The 16,591-nt window shown below is 44.1% G+C and overlaps 1 protein-coding gene and 1 long non-coding RNA gene across 3 annotated transcripts in view; one reads left to right on the forward strand and one right to left on the reverse strand.

The window, feature by feature from the left end:
- The window catches only part of LOC311027569, a 224,310-nt gene that overhangs the window by 125,983 nt on the left and 81,736 nt on the right, over nt 1-16,591 (reverse strand). The gene's annotated exons all lie outside the window — the stretch shown is intronic.
- LOC311027558 (uncharacterized protein) overlaps nt 1-16,591 on the forward strand; it is a 30,227-nt gene that overhangs the window by 12,268 nt on the left and 1,368 nt on the right. For both annotated transcript variants that reach the window (XM_084031616.1, XM_084031617.1), the window contains exons 2-5: nt 100-607; nt 4,552-4,601; nt 4,744-4,877; nt 16,343-16,509. In XM_084031616.1, coding sequence (XP_083887742.1) covers nt 119-607; nt 4,552-4,601; nt 4,744-4,877; nt 16,343-16,509 — 840 coding nt within the window. In that variant the 5' untranslated portion in view covers nt 100-118. The remainder of the gene's footprint in view (nt 1-99; nt 608-4,551; nt 4,602-4,743; nt 4,878-16,342; nt 16,510-16,591) is intronic.

Here is a 16,591-nt window from a genome sequence, read left to right on the forward strand (position 1 = left end):
CGTTTTTCCGATGGTTCAGTTTTGTTGCCTTTCCCAACCCCAACCCGCTCTGCAGCTCCCTTTACCTAACTTCTGGCCTTTGTCTTTTTCTTGGTCCAGCACTTCTCATACAGTCATTATGCGCAGATTCAGCTCTGAGGGATCCCTCCTGGATCTGGACTTCCTCCCATGGAAGAGGGTGGCACTGAAGAAACCAGATTATGGGAAGGACCGAGAATCTGACACCTACACACCTCACATGGAGAATGATGAGCTGGACACGTGTTCCGCAGGTCTGATTCCCATCATGCAGGAGCATAGAGCAAATCCCAGTGAGGCAAGGAAAAGGGAGCTGATCAAGGAGCACAGTGTCAGCGTGGAGAACCTGATGGAGGTAGGGAACCTGGACAAGAGCCACCTGGGATTGTGTGTCATAAGTGATGGCTGCAGGGCCTACAGTGACGGCCAGCTGGCCCCGGCCCCCCAGGGTAGCACGGAGAGCATGGGGAGTGACGATCTGCCTTCCTCGTCTTCTTCCTCCTCGAACACCTTCAAATCTCACTACAGGAACCAGCAGAAGCCCAAACTGTCAACAGCTAAACTGCAACTCAGGAGTCTGTTTGGACAGGTAGGACACCAGTTCTCTTGAAGCATCTTATGAACGGGTTCTTCAAAATATTGTCCATATGTTACTAATCTTAGCAAACGTTCCTTCTGAAGGGTTCTCCTTCTATTCTAACATTGGTTTCTGTTAGAATAGGAGGAGAACAACGTGGCAGGATGGTCGGAGCGGCAACCATTTTTGTTTACTGCTGTCACTTGTGGATTGTGGATCCAGGATCCAATAAAGGATTGTGGATTAGTATGTAATATTTTGAGCCATTTTATAAATGTATTACCAAAGCCAAACTTACCATATTGTTGCAAATATATAAGACTATTCATATTAAATGCATTGTGGGCATCTAAGGGCCACATAGAAGCTCTATGCTCTTTGGCAGATTTGGCATAAAGGACGTCAAGACCTCCCTTGGAGGAATCGTACATACTTTTATTGTCTTAAAGGAAAACACCACCGCATTTCCATACTGAACTATGTTCTGCGCCGACGTCGAAGTGCTTCCAGTTGTTATTCCGCCATACTATATAGTTATCCTTGTTATCCGCTTAGAAAAATTGGCATGTTTCATTTTGTGTAACCAAACTTGGGTCGTGTAACTACTTACGTAACCGTATTTAAATAGGGACAACGTGGAAGTGCTTGGTCGCGTCTAACTTCACCCCCCTTTGGATCCTAAGGAATATACTGGGACAAGCTACATGCTAGCAAATTAGCGCTGCGCGGAGTGCGCGCAAGAGCCATTGAGTGCACGCACAGAGGAGAGGGAGGTATGTATCACTTCGTCTAAGATCAGAGCAGAACATAGTTCAGTATGGAAATGCAGTGGTGTTTTCCTTTAAGATCATATTTGAGTAGAGCGATAGGCCCTTAACCTCCAGGATCGGTTTCATCTTTATCTCTTTTTAATACGCTGTTGGGAAACTAGCATTAACACTGTTGACTCTCTGGATGGGACGTTCGAATGTAAAAATAAAGATGGAACAATCAATAAATGACTAAGATCCATTGGCAGCGACACCACTGCAGCAACGTGACGTTAACCTCTCATCATGCTATGGCTCAATATTGACAAAAGTATTCGCTCACCTGCCTTGACTAGCATATGAACTTTAGTGACATCTGATTCTTAATCCATAGGGTTTAATATGACGTCGGTCCACCCTTTGCAGCTATAACAGCTTCAACTTTTCTGGAAGGCTTTCCACAATGTTTAGGAGTGTGTTTATGGGACTTTTTGACCATTTTTCCAGAAGCGTATTTGTGAGGTCACACACTGATGTTGGACGGGAAGGCCTGGCTCTCAGTCTCCACTCTAATTCATCCCAACGGTGTTCGATCAGGTTGAGGTCAGGACTCTGTGCAGGCCAGTCAAGTTCATCCACACCAAACTCTCTCCTCCATGTCATGGAGCTTGCTTTGTGCACTGGTGCACAGTCATGTTGGAACAGGAAGTGGCCATCCCCAAACTGTTCCACAAAGTTGGGAGCATGGAATTGTCCAACATCTCTTGGTATGCTGAAGCATTCAGAGTTCCTTTCACTAAGGGGCCAAGACCAGCTCCAGAAAAACAACCCACACCATAATCCCCCTCCACTAAACTTTACACCTGGCACAATGCAGTCAGACAAGTACCATTCTCATGGCAACCACCAAACCCAGACTCGTCCACCATTGCCAGATGGAGAAGCGTGATCGGTCACTCCAGAGAACGCGTCTCCACTGCTCTAGAATCCAGTAGCGGCGTGCTTTACACCACTGCATCCAACGCTTTGTATTGCACTTGCTGATGTATGGCTTAGATGCAGCCATGGAAGCTCTCTACATACTGTTCTTGAGCTAATCTGAAGGCCACATGAAGTTTGGAGGTCTGTAGTGATTGACTCTGCAGAAAGTTAGCGACCTCTGTGCCTCAGCATCCGCTGACCCCGCTCCGTCATTTTACGTGGCCTACCACTTCGTGGCTGAGTTGCTGTCGTTCCCAATCGCTTCCACTTTGTTATAATCCCACTGACAGTTGACTGTGGAATATTTAGGAGGGAGGAAATATTATGACTGGACTTGTTGCACAGGTGGCATCCTATCACAGTACCACGCTGGAATTCACTGAGCTCCTGAGAGCGACCCATTCTTTCACAGATGTTTGTATAAACAATCTGCATGCTTACTGCTAGCTCGATCGGCCCGCGTCTCCATCGGCTGATTCATCTGCAACAAGACCAACAGCAGGATGTACGTGAGAAAGTGAAAGTAGAGCTGACGGTGAGGCGAGGAGGGCGTAGCCATGGAAACGGTGACACAGCGTCCCCAGGAGAAGGCAATGTTGTTGCTTTACTTTCTGTTAAAGTTGACAGTTTGAGGTCATTCATTTTGTGCCTAAGCTTAATTTTTACTTAGCCAGAAAGCTAAGCCAGCTGTTGGTAATTAAACAAATTTATTGATAATGTTTTTGGAACGCCCTCTAGTGGACAGGAAGTAAAACAACCACATTGCTGATAATGCCATTGGCAACGTATGTGTAGTGTAGTTAATATTAATAATAGTCTGAATTTGAGCATTAAATATTAAAATATAATTTGAATATTTCAAAAATATGGAGGTAAATTGACAGCTCTACACCAATAACCTGATGAACAAACATCTTGAATCATCATTTATCAGCAGCTGCAGTATGAAGCTAAACAGTCTCGTGAGTCTTCACCACATCACCTCATTTAGCTGGGGAGTTGTCAGCTGTGTGTGTGTGTGTGTGTGTGTGTGTGTGTGTGTGTGTGTGTGTGTGTGTGTGTGTGTGTGTGTGTGTGTGTGTGTGTGTGTGTGTGTGTGTGTGTGTGTGTGTGTGTGTGTGTGTGTGTGTGTGTGTGTGTGTGTGTGTGTACGCGCAGTGTATTTATGAAATCTGAATACCTTTTTAATTCTTTCTAGTCACTGATCCATATTGTGAACAGCAAATCTGTGTTGAAGTTGTCAGGAGACGCCGGTACCTGATTGGCTAAATAACAGAGCTAACAGCTTACCACATTCACAGAGGTCTCATTGAGTTACATTATGATGCGTTCAGGCTCTATTCAGTTACAAATAGCTTTGGGTGACTTTTTTATTATTATTATGATGTGTTCAAATGTAATCTTGTAAAATGAAGAGAATAAACCCAGGTGTTTGAAGGAGATGTTTTCACATTAATATAAAATAGATATTTAGAGGGAATGAATGAGAAAAAGCGAGTTCGTGTGGAAGCGACACTAAACATCACATCATTGAAGGAGAAAGTATTGACCAGCAGAGTGATGACAACACCAAATGCAGATGGAACCCTAGATCCTGCTCTTCTCCAGATTCCTGCCTAATAGTCCATCCTTATCCTGTTCTAGTCCTGTTCTAGTCCTGCTCAGTTGTCAAGTGTACTGTGATTACCTTTGTGTGATATGACATTATAAATAAAATGGAATTGAGTTGATGAGGGAGGAACTATAATGGGACCAGAAACAGAACTTGGACCCTTTTCTGTTAATATTAACCAGATCAGAGGTGATGGTCAGAGAAAGCAACAAGTCCACTGTGAACCAGGTCACATGATCAAAACATGGAAGGAACGAGTTCTATCGACGTCCTATCGACCTGTGATTTATATTGAGGAAAAGTTATATCACAATAATTATTGCTTTGGTTTTGTTGCCCAGCCCTACATCTGTTAAAAGTACCATCAAAGGATTTCATGAATCCATATCGGATCTTTCACCTGAATAATAAGCACAATAATTGTATAAAAACCCAGCAGTAGTCTCAATCCAAGATGGCTACTTTCAAAAAACAAGGCTATGTAGGAGACAAACCAATGAGTGACGTCGCCTCGACAGGTGGCCAATCAAATGAGGAATAGGTCCTCTCCTTCTAACAGTCTATGGTTTAGTTTGGATCTGGGCCGACAGTCAGAATGGAACTTTGTGTTTCAGAGTCCTCATTCCTCTAACTCCAACCTGTTCAACCCAGAACACAAAGACAGGTAAGAATCCTTTTTATTTATTTTGTGTTATTACAATTGTTAACATGACTCGAGACATTTCATTTACGGTCCACAAACAGCAGATGTGTAAAATGAAATCCAGTGGTGAAGCTCCACTTCCTGTTGTGGTCCTGGTCCACAGTGCTACAGAGAGGAGGTCTCGTCTGTTCTTCATGCGTCAGTGGAGTCAGGTGGGCCACAGTAAGAAGAGCAAGATCAGTCGAGAAGAGCTAATAAAATGGGGAGAGTCGCTGAACGCCCTGCTGGGCAGCCAAAGTAAGTCTTGCTTGGTTTTATTTATTTAATAATTTTGTGTTCGGGGGCCCAAATGATTTGCAGGTGCGTGGGTGTAACACGTGGAGACCTGTGGGTGTAACACGTGGAGACCTGTGGGTGTAACACGTGGAGACCTGCGGGTGTAACACGTGGAGACCTGCGGGTGTAACGTGTGGGGACGTGCAGGTGTAACTATGCTGCTGGCATAGGCACTGAGGTCGCTGGTTCCTGTGTGCTGAGCAGTAAAGCTGGAGGAACAGGGACCTGCTTCTTCTATGCAGGGAACAGGTGGTTACTACCATCATAAATGACTTTGCTGCTCCACCGTGTTTTATGGCATCAGATCAGAACTCATGTGTCGACGGGCGTTACACAAGAGAATCATAATAGAATATTTTACTGCCAAGGCGTATTCATGTCATTCCATATCTCACAAGTAATGGTTTTGCTTTTCATAAGCAAAACAAATTTGAGGGCCCAAGTTTAAGTTTAAGCCTCCACCGCTGATTGAAACGATGTCACCACAGGATGTATTTGTTACCTTGTGAACTCTGCTATTGAGCCGCTTTTTGACTGAGAATACTGTAGAAGAATTTGCAAGACACAGATGGATTCTGGGTCGGGCTTGGGCAACATCATACTCGTAGTGTGAGCGGTACCGGAGTGAAATTCAATTCAATTCAATTTCAATTCAATTTTATTTATAGTGTCAAATCACAACAGAAGTCATCTCAGGACACTTAACACATTGGGCAGGACTAGAATACGCTCAAGATTTCAAGAGTCAACACAATTTCAAAGTCCCAACAACACCCAGGGGCAAGCGTTACAGCGACAGTGGCGAGAAAAAAACTGCCTTAATAGGCTTTTAGGCAGAAATCTCGTGCAGCCCAGGCCCTTGGGTTCCAACTGCATTTGGTGTTGGTAGTATGGTAGTAGTAGCATTAACAGTAGTGGTGGTATTAACAGAAGCAATAGTATCAACAGTAGTAGTCCATGGCAGCAGGCACAGCCACGCCGAGATGGATCCATCCCAACCACGTCGCCGTAGACCAAAAAGCAGGAGTAGTTGAGCAGTCACACAGCGGGCAGGTGGAGCTACAATGTGGTGTTTCCAGCGTCAGGCCAGTTAGCAGTCTGCATCAGTCAGGACCTCAGTGGACTCTGCTGGACCAGAAAGCATAGCCAGACTCCCGGGAGTAGTCAAGTTAGTGACAGTAGAGATGCCGATTTTAGTCAATTACTTTAATAAAAAATACTGGCGGTAAGAGGCAAACAAGACCACAACATCGGTGCAGTCCGGATCAGGTTCCACCACGGTCCAGGGAGACCTGCTAGGCAAGAGAGCACAGGGACTCCGGGGGAACATACACAGAGAGAGCGCGAGAGAGAGAGGCTCAGTGTGTCACTATAATCCCCCAGCAGTCTAGGCCTATAGCAGCTTAACCAAGAGCTGGCTCAGGGCAAACCTGAGCCAGCCCTAGCTATAAGCGATGTCAAAGAGAACGGTTTTAAGCCTACTCTTAAATGTGGGAACATTGTCTGCCTCACGAACCAGAACCGGAAGACGGTTCCACAGAAGAGGAGCTTGATGGCTGAAAGCTCTGGCCCCTGTTCTAATTTTGGAGACTTTAGGAACTACAAGTAACCCTTTATTCTGAGAGCGTAGTGCTCTAGGAGGACAGTAGGGTTTAATGAGCTCTTTAAGATATGATGGTGCCTGTCCAAATTGGAGTGGAACAGACGCCCATTTCCCACCGCTTGGGCCTGGAGCAATGTGAGTGCAGGCAACAAGTCGGGGGTGAATGAGGCTTCGGCTTGTGTCCTCAGTTAACAGATAATATTTTCGCCAATAAAAAGCTAAATCTTTGCTAGAGGACAGCTGAGATTGCATTTGGGTCAATGTGTTCCGTCTCTTTTGTGCGTGGAACCACTGCTCGCTCAGTTGTGATTGGTCGATACTGCTTGAACTACAAACGGAAACCAGAACACTTCCGATACCAAAACCTGGTTCCTGGTGATTCTGAATTAATATGCAAGATTACTGCATGAAGGGATGTGAATGTCCCTATTTGTTATTTGCTGAAAGTTACTCAAATAATGGGATGTTGGAAATCTGTGTATTGTCGAATGAGAAGTGATGGGTCATTTGCTTGTTGGCAGCTGAAAAGTGTTTTAGTGGGGGGCTTGGTGGTATCTGAGAGATGAATATACATCTGTACGGAGCCCCGGAGAGGACATCTGGACAAAAAAAGAATATATTGAGGCCACGTTTTACTACATTGAGTGCACACGATACAACTCGTTCCCACGTTTAAATTAATTTGTGGACACGAGATAAGATAGGGCGCACATTTCCTCACCTCTCCCCCGCCTGCTTGCACTCACACTGCTCCAAGCCCCCCACCATCGAGCCGATTTATGAGTGAAAATACTGTTGATGACTGTAGGACACAGCAGGATTCTGGGTCAAGTTTGGGCTTCAGACTCGTGGTGTGAGCAGTACTGGAGCAAGTCGGACCGGTACTTTTATAATAAATGCCGCTCTGCACTCTGTTCAAAGTCTGCTTGCGCTCCTATGTTCTGATGCAGGCTGAGTGTTGACATATAAATATGTGCAGACTTGTCAGCAAAGTTTCAGTCATGTTCTCTGTGTTGTTCGCTTCTGGAAAACAACATCAAAGCATGCGCGTGTTGTATTACGACGTGATGACGTATGTACAACAGGCAAGCGAGGGGGAGGGGGGGGGGGGCAAGCTTGCGCCCTGAGTGCACCCTAACATATCTCGTGGCCACAAATTAATTAAATTTGGGAACAAATTGTATCTCCGAGAGCTAAAAAACTAGAAACAAGCGTTAGGTCCTCGTCTGAGTAAAGTAGTAGCTGTTCAGCAAACATACCTTAAGAACAACAGTGCTATGATCAAAGTGCTATAGGTAAGTTTTTTTTTTTGAGGAGGGGGGTGTTGTTAGTGGGTCATGCTATGCAGAGTCAAGGTTAAGTCTGAACAGGTGAGTCTTGAGCCCTTTTCAGGAGATGGCAAATGACTGTTCTGACATTGGTTGGGAGTTCGTTCCACCACTGAGGCGCCAGAACAGAGAAGAGTCTGGACTTTGCTGAGCGACATATATTGGATTTCAGCACTGGTGGTACCAGCCGGCCAGCTGAAGTAGAGGAGCTAAGTGCTTGCATCGGGGCGTGTGGTTTGACCAGTGTTTGAAGGTAGATGGGTGCCGTTACATTGATGGCCTTGAAGGCCAGTGCCATCGTCTTGAATTGGATGTGTGCTGCAACAGGGAGCCAGTCGAGGTCACGGAGGAAGGGGGTCACATGGGAGAATTTGGGAAGATTGGAGATAAGGCGTGCTGCAGCGTTCTGGATACGCTGCAATGGTTTAGTCGCAGAGGCTGGGAGTCCAGGAGAGAGTTGCAGTAGTCAAGGCGGGAGATGACCAGTGCTTGGACCAGGAGTTGCGTTGCATCCTTTGTGAGAAAAGTCTGAATTGTTGATATTGTATTGATATTGAGGGCAAATCTGCAGGATCTGGCCACAGCAGTGATGTTGGGGGTGCAGGATAGTTGGTCATCGACAGCAATACTGTGATGCCCTCAACAGTGACCGACAGGTCCATGCAGTCTTTCCCCGGGATGAAGAGGAGTTTGGTTTTATTCAGGTTAAGCTTGAGGTGATGTGCAGTTGTCCAGACAGAGATGTCTGCCAGACATTCCGAGATGCGAGTTGCAATGTGAGTGTCAGAGTTTGGGGGAAATCAGAGGAATAGCTGGGTGTCATCTGCGTAACAATGCAGGGCTCAACAATAAGGATTGCCCGACGTCCCGGGGCAAGTAAAACGCCACGTCGGGCAAGTAACTATGACAACCCACTTGCCCGTTCGGGCAAGTGGAGGAATCGAGGCAAAAAAAAAAAAAAAAAACGATCATCATCATTAAAGTTATGATGTTGCCCCCTCCCCTTGCCCTCGTCGGATAATGCTTGTAATTAGGGCTGTAACGATACACGTATCGAAGCTGAAATCGCGACACTCAGATCCACGAACCTGTCTCGCGCCACGAGAAGGCAGAATCGCGACACAACTTCCGGTCCAGATCAGCACTATGAGCTGTAAGTAACACCACATTAACACCGCAGCGGTCGTAGACGAACCGCTGTGTAATTCACAGAAAGCAGCGCAAAGAGACGTCCCGGTACACGTCATGATGATGACGTGTGTGCGTTTTCAAGGGGTTTCCCTGGAGTCTCCCTGTCACTCAAAACCCGACGGAGGCTAAAGTTCACTGAAGTCTCGGTCCGGAGGGCTGACCGTCACGGAGATTAAAAGATGGGATAAAACCGCAAAAAAAATATACCAATGTTCCAACAATGTTCCAACAATGTCAGAATTATTCATACATTGTAAATAAAGATCAAATATAACAATTTACCTGAAACTTCGTCGTTATTTGATAACCACGAAATAAAAAAAACTATTTATATTTGGGGCCAGTGAAAATTGACTTCGGGCAAGTAGAATTCAGACCCACTGGCCCGACCGGGCAAGTGGAAAAAAACCTTAGCGTTGAGCCCTGCAATGGTAGGAGAATCCATGTTATGAGATCAGAGCCTAGTTATCTGGTGTATCATGAGAACAGAAGTGGTCCTAATACTGAGCCTTGAGGGACACCCGTGTCCAGAGAACAGGGTTTGGACATAGAGCCATTCCATGTGACCTGAAAGGTGCAATTTGTCAGGTATGATGTGAACCAGGTTAGAGCAGAGTCAGTGATGCCAAGTTCAGCCAGGGTGGAGAGGAGGATTTGGTGGTTAACTGTGTGGAATGCAGCAGATAGGTTGAGGAGAATGAGAACCGAGGAGTGGGATGAGGCTCTGGGGTCTCGCAGGGACTCAGTCACTGTGAGGAGGGCCGTCTCAGTGGAGTCAGCAGTCCTGAATCCTGATTGTTTAGGGTCAAGGAGGTTGTTCTGTGAGAGATAGGATGACAGTTGTAGGCGGCACGTTCCAGGGTTTTAGAGAGGAATGAAAGAAGAGATACAGGTCTGTAGCTTCGGATGTCAGCAGCGTCTAGGGTGGGGTTTTTTTTAGTAGGGGCTTCACTGTAGCTGTCTTAAAAGCCACTGGAATGACACCTGAGATGAGGGTGGCAATGGCAAGATAAGCCCTGTGCCCCCCTGCCCTGTGATAGATAGTTACCTGTCTGTCTCTACATGTCGGCACTGTGATACCTGTCTGTTTCTACATGTCAGCCCTGTGATAGACTGGTGACCTGTCTGTCTCTACATGTCAGCCCTGTGATAGACTGGTTACCTGTCTGTCTCTACATGTCAGCCCTGTGATACCTGTCTGTTTCTACATGTCAGCCCTGTGATAGACTGGTTACCTGTCTGTCTCTTCATGTCAGCCCTGTGATACCTGTCTGTTTCTACATGTCAGCCCTGTGATAGACTGGTGACCTGTCTGTCTCTACATGTCAGCCCTGTGATACCTGTCTGTTTCTACATGTCAGCCCTGTGATAGACTGGTGACCTGTCTGTCTCTACATGTCAGCCCTGTGATAGACTGGTTACCTGTCTGTCTCTACATGTCAGCCCTGTGATACCTGTCTGTTTCTACATGTCAGCCCTGTGATAGACTGGTTACCTGTCTGTCTCTTCATGTCAGCCCTGTGATACCTGTCTGTTTCTACATGTCAGCCCTGTGATAGACTGGTGACCTGTCTGTCTCTACATGTCAGCCCTGTGATACCTGTCTGTTTCTACATGTCAGCCCTGTGATAGACTGGTGACCTGTCTGTCTCTACATGTCAGCCCTGTGATAGACTGGTTACCTGTCTGTCTCTACATGTCAGCCCTGTGATACCTGTCTGTTTCTACATGTCAGCCCTGTGATAGACTGGTGACCTGTCTGTCTCTACATGTCAGCCCTGTGATAGACTGGTTACCTGTCTGTCTCTACATGTCAGCCCTGTGATACCTGTCTGTTTCTACATGTCAGCCCTGTGATAGACTGGTTACCTGTCTGTCTCTAGTTTAGTTTAGTTTATTAAGGATCCCCATTAGTCTACACCGCAGTGGAGACTATTCTTCCTGGGGTCCAGGCAAAAAACATCACACAATCACAAAACAAAAGATTACAATGCAGTACAGCATGATCAATAATAACATTTTGTTATTCAAAAATAGCAACAACAAAAAACAAAAAACCAATAACTTAGAGTTTACATACCGGTAATAATGTTCACTCTTTTGTTTTTTTATCATACCAAAGATAAAAAAGCGCAATATAAAAATAGATATATATTTTTTGCAAAAATAAAACAAAGAACCAATGGCCTACAATATACACATTAGTGTACCAAAGACAAACAATATTCTAAGTGACGAAATAGTACCATAATGAATAAAATATGACAAAGTACATACAAAATCAAGATAATATCAATATAAAAACGATAACCAGAAACAAAAATGAATTTAAGCAAAAAATAAGTCAAAAGAAGATAAATGAACCAGTCATGACATTAGGTACAATCTAGAATAATCTCTTTCCGCAATAATTCTCCTCTCAGTCTATTCTTAAAACCAAAAAAAGGACTCAAAGTTGCCCACTTGAACATCTGTAGTCTGAAAAACAAGGTAATTGAGTTGAGTAAAATAATGTTTGAAAATGATCTACATATAGTAGCGATTTCTGAAACTTACTCTGCTGGTGATTGATACCAGATATTGTGGAAGTCGATTCCAGTAAGTGATTGCCCTATACATAAGTCTTTTTCAAAACATCAGTTTTGGGTTTAAGGTGGGTAAGAGCACCTCTCAGGGCTAGCCTGGTACCATAGTTGTGACTGTCACTAGCATGCAACAGCTGAGAATACAGATAAGCAGGTTTATGGTGTGTATAGATGTTTTTAAAAAATAGAATCAAACTACAAGCTAGTCTTTCACCAACTCTCATCCATGACAATTCATTATGCATTATCTCAATGCCGGTCGTAAATGAGCAATGGAGAGCTAGTCTCGCAGCTCTGTTTTGGGTAAGCTGGATTTTATTTAGTTCTTGTTTAGATGCATTAGACCAGATTGCTGGGCAGTAGTCAAGATGTGACAATACATTAATTTTCCTAATACCGGTAAAATGCTAATTGGCCTACTATTCGATCCAGTGAATGCTTCCTTCCTATTTTTTGGTAGAGGATTTACTCTAGCAACCTTCCATACTTGAGGATAGATTCCTTCTTTAAAACTTAAGTTAAAAATATAGCATATAGGACTGGCTATTATTCCAGCTGACAACTTTAAGAGTCTACTGTCTAGATTATCATGACCACAGGGTTTGTCAGATTTCAATTCAGACAATAGATTTTCAATTTCCAATATATTAGTGACCGAAAATTCAAATTTGCATTCTTTGTCCTGCATGATATCATTTTTAATAAGTGATTCAGATAGAATACCATTTACAGGCAACATGCCATTTCTTATAGTATCAACTTTACTTATGAAATAATTGTTGAAATAATCAGCAATTTCTTTGGGCTTGGTGATAAAGCCTTCACCTGATTCAATAAATGCTGGTGTTTTGCCCATTTTATCTCTACCCATGATTTGATTGAGAGTACTCCAGAGTTTTTTGCCATCATGTTTAATTTCTTCAATTCTAGATTGGTAGTACACCCTTTTTTTCTGTTTATTTAATTTAGTCACTTTGTTTCTTAAAGAGCGATATGCTAGCCAGTCCTCTGAGCTACCTGAATCTACAGCAACTCTTTTCCGTTTATCTCTATCTTTCATCAAGTTCTCAGGTCAGAGTCAAGCCAAGGGGCTTTGACAGATCTGACGGTGAGCTTCTTGATGGGTGCATGCTTATCACAGACAGAGGAAAATGACTTCATAAATTCATGCTTTGACTCAAATACACTGTCCCACTGTATGTTCTTTACGTCTTCAATAAAGGCATTATCACAGAAATGTTTGTAGAGTCTCTTATATATAATTTTAGGTCCAACTTTGGGGACTTTCACTTTTCTTGCCATAGCAATCATGTTATGATCACTAAATCCAATTGGCACTGAAACGACCTTTGAGCATTTATCTACTGAATTAGTAAAAAGATGATCTATGCAAGTTGAAGACAATACACCTGAATTGTTCATATTTATTCTGGTTGGTAGATTAAGCATTTGAGCTAGGTTACATATGGTGGCAGTGTCATTAAGCTTTCTTTTCATAGGGCAATTTTTTGAGAGCCAGTCTATATTTAAGTCTCCTAAGAAATACATTTCTCCGTCTGTGTCAGAAACATTCTGAAGCATTGCACAGCTTTTTTCAAGATATGCTGCATCAGAGGAAGGTGGTCTATAGCAGCAGCAGATTAGTAATGGCTTTAGATGTGGCAAGTGAACCTGGATCCAGATTGCTTCTACATCTGTCAAGTCAAGATCTCCTCTTCGTTTTATTGGAATGTGGTCTTGCACATAAAAGGCTACTCCTCCCCCGTATCTGTTTCTATCAAGTCTGATTATATTGTAACCTTGTATAAATACCTCGGTATTGTCAATTGAATCATCCAAATAAGTTTCAGAAATCGCTACTATATGTAGATCATTTTCAAACATTATTTTACTCAACTCAATTACCTTGTTTTTCAGACTACAGATGTTCAAGTGGGCAACTTTGAGTCCTTTTTTGGGAAGTTTGATAGACATTTAAAGTTAGTAAGGATTTGCAGAATAGATGTCAACTCTAAAAAAACAAAAAAAAACATAGTAAAAACACAAAAACATGTAGATCAGCAAACCACAAACTATGCAAATTTTTCCAAATCCTTTAAGCTCCTGACCATTAGCACTTGTGCCTGCTCAGGTGCACCATTTAGCTTTATGTAGACTTTGCAGTTGGACGACCATGTTGCTTGTATTTTTCCCTCTTTGCGTAGGTACCGAGCTCTTTTAGCGATGTCAGCATTGCTCTTGTTTAAATGTTCATTAAGATAAACATTTGATCCCTTGAGCATCCTACTTTGTCGCAAAAGATTGGTTTTGAATTTTCTATTCGCAAACCTCATAATGATGGTTGCCGGTTTGCTTTTATCTTTCTGAGGGAAAGGGTGACAAGCTTCTATATTCTCCTTATTTATGCTAATTCCCTTTTCTTGGAGGAACTTCACCACCTGCTGCTCCACTGAGTCCAAATCTTGGTCCCTGGGCACTGATCCCTGGACCCCGGACCTCACTGCAGCAGCACATGACGAAGGTCGCGTTGGCAGACCAGTAACAATGACATCGTTCATTCTAGTATACTGTTCTAAATCAGATAATCTACTTTTCAGTTGCACAATCATATCGTCTTTCTCTTCATTTTGCTTCTTCAGTTCCTTAATATCTTTCATCATGCCCATCAAAGTGTCTTGCTTACTTGTCATTGCTTCCATTTGGTGTGCCATAAACTCCACTGATTTCCGTAGCTCCTCATTAGATCGCTTTAGTTCTTCCATGTCTCTTTTGGTGGCCATTGTTGATGATAGCTACTGGGCCTCTGTTGAAGCCTGGAGCCGGCCTGATGGTAGCTGCTGGGCCTCTGCTGAAGCCTGGAGCCGGCCTGATGGTAGTTGCTGAGCCTCTGTTGAAGCCTGGAGCCAGCCTGATGGTAGCTGCTGGGCCTCTGCTGAAGCCTGGAGCCGGCCTGATGGTAGCTGCTGGGCCTCTGCTGAAGATAATGGTGTTGTTGAGCCGTGTGTGTGTGTTGCTTGTAGCTTGTAGCCTGGAGCCGGGCAGGTGTAAGCAGGCTGGGGGCTGGTAGTCTGTAGCAGGCCTGGTAGCACCTAGCTGGAGCTGGTAGCCTGGAGCCTGGCCTGGTGGAAGTAGGGTCACTGCTGGGCTTGTCTTGATTAAATCTGGTCTCAATCCAGATTTCACAGATTCAACTTTATATATTTAAAATAAACACCTAAAGACCTCTGTTGAAGTTTTGGGTTGATAAAGCAGTGTGGTTTTACAAGAGTTTTGACAGATTTGTCTGAAGGTTCCTCAGCACACAACAGAACTGTCAGCCATCTTTGAAATAAAGCCCTGTGATAGACTGGTTACCTGTCTGTCTCTACATGTCTACATGTCAGCCCTGTGATAGACTGGTTACTAGGGCTGAACGATATGGACAAAATTTCATATCTCGATATTCATGCCAGATATCTCAATATCGATACCATACGAATATGACTACGGTTCGGTGAAAACCAAATATTTTTCAGAAAAATAAACATAATACAAAAGAATGTGGAAACTGCAGTTTTATTGATGATAACTCACTGCCAGTCATCAACATTAACATAAAGTCACCAATCAATAAATAAAAAATCAAACATTTTAGACTGTTTACACGGGTACCATGTCTTGCAATGTGGTATGTTATAGCGTCTGTAATGTCTTTATGTCTGGTGGACGCCGACTCATACGGTGTAATGCTACTGAACGCATTGCAATACACTCGGTGCAATTTTCGCCAAACACAACCTGCACAACACCCCGCTCTGGTTGACAATGACAATTAAATCCAAAATACCTCCAAATAATGGAGGATGATTTATGTTTTGGCACCAAATCAGATTTGGCACCGCCACCGGCCACATTATCTTCCGCACTCGTCTCACTTTTCTTTCTTTCTTTTTGATTTCCCCGCTGCGTATGTTGTGTCTGCGTCTCAGTCTCCGTCTCCCTCACTCCCGCGGCAGGAGTCCCGCCCTCGTATGTTCGTCATTGGTTGGCTTCAGCTGTCGATCCACAGCAAGCATGAAATAAGGTTTGTAGTTGGCTGGCCATAGCGGTGCATATATGGGCAATCGTAAAAATTAAGATTATTGTGACTGCCAGAGCTGTACATGCAGGGCGAGCACGGGGGAAATCTATATTGTTTATATTGTTGCTTTTTCGATATTAATATCTTGAATGTTCATATCTAGATATAGATACGATAACGATATCGTTCAGCCCTACTGGTTACCTGTCTGTCTCTACATGTCAGCCCTGTGATAGACTGGTTACCTGTTCAGGTGTACCCTGCCTTCGCCCAATGACCCGCTGCTGGAATGTGATTCTAATCAAAGGAAAACACGCAGCCATATGTTGTGGTGTGGTTCTGCTGTAGCTGAACACAGAGCGGAACTGTCATGCAACTGTGGCGTGTTGGAGGTGTGGTGTCAGCAGGTTGAAGCTGACCTGTACAAAGCAGTCTGATGCCTCAGACTGAAAACAAGCCACGAGTCAAAGGCGTGCAGGAAGATGATGGGTGTGTGCCAAGTTTTTACAATCAACCTGGCAACACAGTCTTGTGGTGGTCATGTGCTTACAAAGGCCTGGGGGATTGTCGTGTCAGCATTCTGTGCGTCTCTTGGAACAAATCTAATGTGAAGTTGCATGGTAAGCCAAGTTCCACTTCTTTTCTCCTCTTCTTGTCAGCTGGTGTTTCAGTGTTCGGAGCTTTCCTGCGTTCTGAGTTCAGCGAGGAGAACCTGCAGTTCTATCTGGCCTGTGAGCAGTACAGAAACTCATCCAACAACTTCAGCCTGCATAGGAGAGCCAAGGATATCTGTGCCACCTACATCCAACCAGGAGCCCCCCGGGAGGTACACACCCGCTTCTATATTCAATCTAGCTGCATACAGCTCCACGAGAAACAGAAAAGTGTATTTGAATCCTATAACGTGT

The sequence above is a fragment of the Eutrigla gurnardus genome (assembly GCF_963514095.1).
Source record: "Eutrigla gurnardus genome assembly, chromosome: 17".
Lineage (NCBI taxonomy): Eukaryota > Metazoa > Chordata > Actinopteri > Perciformes > Triglidae > Eutrigla > Eutrigla gurnardus.